Source organism: Myotis brandtii, unplaced genomic scaffold (assembly GCF_000412655.1).
Source record: "Myotis brandtii unplaced genomic scaffold, ASM41265v1 scaffold517, whole genome shotgun sequence".
Classification (NCBI taxonomy): domain Eukaryota; kingdom Metazoa; phylum Chordata; class Mammalia; order Chiroptera; family Vespertilionidae; genus Myotis; species Myotis brandtii.
Window position 1 is genome coordinate 1164727 of NW_005369706.1, and position 4029 is coordinate 1168755.

The 4029-nt window shown below is 47.1% G+C and overlaps 1 protein-coding gene across 2 annotated transcripts in view; it reads left to right on the plus strand.

Annotated features, from left to right (window-relative positions):
• The first annotated feature begins 2140 nt into the window (after positions 1–2140).
• The window catches only part of RHEBL1 (Ras homolog enriched in brain like 1), a 4165-nt gene continuing 2276 nt past the window's right edge, over positions 2141–4029 (plus strand). Inside the window, exons 1-4 of one of the 2 annotated variants that reach the window (XM_005877345.2) lie at positions 2141–2431; positions 3037–3108; positions 3476–3543; positions 3821–3903. In XM_005877345.2, coding sequence (XP_005877407.1) covers positions 2380–2431; positions 3037–3108; positions 3476–3543; positions 3821–3903 — 275 coding nt within the window. In that variant the 5' untranslated portion in view covers positions 2141–2379. Of the gene's footprint in view, positions 2432–2568; positions 2733–3036; positions 3109–3475; positions 3544–3820; positions 3904–4029 lie in introns of those variants that run through there. The other variant, XM_014548595.1, reaches the window with a different exon arrangement.

The following is a 4029-nucleotide window of genomic DNA, read 5'->3' on the forward strand; positions in this document are numbered from 1 at the left end:
GCCCTGACCAGGAATCAAACCAGGATGGTGCCCCAACTACTAAGCCACACCAGCCACGGCTATAACTTTTTTTGTTATAACTTGCTTATTGTTTACTTGTAGATTGTTGGTCTTCTCCCAAAAGAGCTTGCTTCTTGTGAGCAAAGACCTTATCTGTGTTGTTCCCTGCTCTTTTCACAGCACCTAGAAGGGTGTCTGGGACATGATGGTTGTTTGATAAGTATTTGTTGATGAATGAATTAATAATACCAATTATCAACCGTAGGGCTTTTCTGAATATTAAATGAGATAACAATGAAATGTACCTGGCACAATGTAAAACTCTCTGTAAATATAGGTGTTTTCTTTTCCTCACCTCCTGTATCCAATTCTTTAGCAAGTCATCTTGACCTCAGCCTCAGAACATATCTGAAATTCTTACTTCATTCATTTCTACCACTCTAGGCAAGCCACCCTCACCTTTCACCTGGACTACAAGTGACAGTCTGTAGCTGATCTCCTTGCTTTTCCACTTGCTCCTATCCCTCTCAAACCCCAAAGCATTCTCCACAGTGAGGGAGATTTTTAAAAACAAAATTCAGATTATGTCTTGCCTCAACTTAAACATCATCAACAGCTTTCTAGGTACTAGAATTAGCCCAAACTCCTTTATATGGCCTGGTCCCTGCCATCCTCTTAGGCTTCATCTGCTTTAGGTTGGCTGGTCTTCTCTCCCTTCCCTTCCCTTCCCTTCCCTTCCCTTCCCTTCCCTTCCCTCCCCTCTCCTCCCCTCCCCTCCCCTTCTCTCCTTTCCCCATCCCCTTCCCTCCCTTCCCCTCCCCTGGCATGACTCAGTAGTTGAGCATCGACCTATGAACCAGGAGGTCATGGTTCAAGTCCCCGGGTCAGGGTACATTCCCAGGTAGCGGGCTCAATCCCCAGTGTTGAGTTTAAAATATATTTTAAAAAGTATCACTGGTCTAAAATGGTCATTTCTTATTACACTACCTTTTACAGCACTTAATACTACCTAATGTTTCCTTGTTTATGTTTGTCTCTTACCAACTAGGTATTGTTTTTTAATATATAACATTTTATTTTATTTTTATATATTTTTATTGATTTCAGAGAAGAAGGGAAAGGGAGAAATAGAAACATCAATGATGAGAGAGAATCATTGATTGGCTGCCTCCAACTGGGGGCCGAGCCCAACCGAGGCATGTGCCCTTGACCGGGATGGAACCCGAGACCCTTCAGTCCGCAGACCGATGCTCTATCCACTGAGCCAAACCGGCTGGGACCCAACTAGGTCCAACTAGTTTTATGTTTCATGAGCACAGAAACCTTGTTTGTCATATTCATCACTCTATCCCCAAAGCTAGAGCAATGCCTGGAACATATAGTATATGCTTAATAACTATTTGTTGAATAAATAAATGTTGATTATGATGATGACAACGAAACCTCGAACGACCTGGCCATAAATTCTAACAATTTTCCCAAGAATAATAATTGCAGTTCCGAAGTTAGATCCTGGAAGACAGTGGAAACCTGACAATAAAAGATCTGGGGGCCCTGACCGGTTTGGCTCAGTGGATAGAGCATCGGCCTGCGGACTGAAGGGTCCCGTTTCGATTCCGGTCAAGGGCATGTACCTGGGTGGCGGGCACTTCCCCAGTAGGGGGTGTGCAGGAGGCAGCTGATGATGTTTCTCTCTCATCGATGTTTCGAACTCTCTATCCCTCTCCCTTCCTCTCTGTAAAAAAATTAATTAAAAAAAAATATATAAAGATCTGGGGCAGAAGGCTGGGGGAAGCAGAGGGAATATATTAGAACTTTGGCCTTTTTCCCCTAATCAAGGACCCCAGATACCTTGCAAAAGGAAGGCCTAGAATCTTTTGATTAGAAATTCCAGGCCAGCCACAGTGGATGTTTTTTTATCCATGATTCTTCGCAGCCACTTTTGCTAAGTCGCAAATACGCAAACACCTCTAGGACCCTGGGTTCCTTTCTGTTTCTTTATGAATGAACCGGCTCTAGTCTGCGCACGCGCAGCTCCAGGTTCTCCCGCTACACGTGAGGCCCACCCTTTCCTCCTGCTGGTGGCCCCACCCTAATCTTTTCTAATAGACCAATGGCGAGCGGTCTGGGGGGCGGAGCCCGGCGCGACGCGGCACAGTAGTTCTCCGGCGCGCCTCTCCCTCGCTTTAGTCGTGCTGTGTTGTGATCACGTGGCGAGCTCCGGGCGCGGCGCTTGTTTTGGTTTCTCTCTAGCTTGCCCCTTGCACCTTCGAGAGAGCTTTTCTGTGCCAGTTGCTGCATCTGTCTACACTGTGACCTCCTCTTCTTAGGGCTTTCCCAGCCCGCAGTTCTGCAAGCCCTTCGGGGCCGACCCCTGCCATGCCGCTAGTCCGCTATAGGAAGGTGGTCATCCTCGGGTACCGCTCTGTAGGTGAGTCTCCGCCCTGGGGAGAGCATGGACGCACCGCTGCTTTGTGGCCAGAGGAGGCGCGCTGCCGCGGGAACGCGACTAGGGAGGAATGGTGGCATCCTTAGAATGGAGATGTAGAGCGAGGATTGAAAGGATATTGGAGGAAAGCCTGGGGTGGTGATAGTGTGTGGAGGGCTGCAGGAAGCGGAATATGTAAGGGTTAATATGGACTTGGCTATAGGAATACCGGGGTGGTCTCCGGCATTAGTCTTGGGGGTAGAGGTGGGGTCAGCGTTTGATGACAGGGCGTGGTCTGTGTTGGGTAAGTCGCAGGTGGCCGGGTGCGGGGCAGACTTGATCCTAGGGAATCTCGGAAATTCCCAGGGGTGGGGTGGGGAAAGGAGACTGGAAAGGCTTCCTGCGGGGCTACTGAATGCATCCGGTGGCCAAGGTGCAGAGACCCAGGGCGAAAAGAGGGTTGAGGGTAGGCTAAGGGAAAGTATTGCATGGGGCATTCACAGGCTAGGGTGCTAATTTGGGGTCCCCTTTACTCCTGGGCTACAGCCCAAAAGGACAGAGGGTGTGAATGTAGATAGCTGATTGAATACTACCACTGCTTTCCACAGGGAAGACATCTTTGGCACATCAATTTGTGGAGGGCGAGTTCTTGGAAGGCTATGATCCTACAGTGGATAATAGTGAGTGAACTCCCTGAGGGGTGGGTGGTGAGGGAGGGCTTGGGTGCTCTACCCAGCTCCATAATAGGGGATTATCCTGATGCCAAGGAATAATTTAATCATATTATTTGATTAGGCATTAAATCTAATCTCTTCTCTAGCAATCCTTTCTATGAGTGGAGCCAGAATGTGGATTTTGCAAGATACTGAGTCCAGAATGGTGCAGATGTAGACAATAAGAATCTTAACATTTCTCTCCAGTTTCCTGGAGAGCTCTCTGGACCTAGTCCATCTATGTCTTCCCCACCCCCTGGAGTTAAAAATGTATCGGGGTGGGGTACACATCGCTAGCCCTTCAAAGCACCTCACAGTCAAGTTTTCTTTACAGCTTACAGCAAGATAGTGACTCTTGGCAAAGACGAGTTTCACCTACACCTGGTGGACACAGCCGGGCAGGTACTAATTTGGGGTAGGGTATCTAAATGTGGTAGTTCAGTCCTGAGAGATGAAATCTGGTAGCCTCTGTGGTTCATTTATAAATTAGTATTAAAAGAAAAACATTTTGGCATCTGGTAGTGTGTAGCACTCATTGGAGCTGCTACTCAATAAATACTTGTTGAATAAAAATGACTGGAATAGGGAGTCCCCCAGGGAGGGTACCAGGATACAGTCCACCAACCTTTGTCATCTGAGTATTATGGATCTAGGTATTGATATTTCTTTTTCTTATCAGGATGAGTACAGCATTCTGCCCTATTCATTCATCATTGGGGTCCATGGCTATGTGCTTGTGTATTCTGTCACCTCTTTGCATAGGTAAGTGACCAAGGTTGGGAGTAGGGGACTTTTGAGGATCTGAAGGTTATGGTTCATTTCTTCTTTTTTAAAAAAATTAAATCCTTATTATTGAAAGTACTACATATGTCCCCCCTTTTCCCCCAT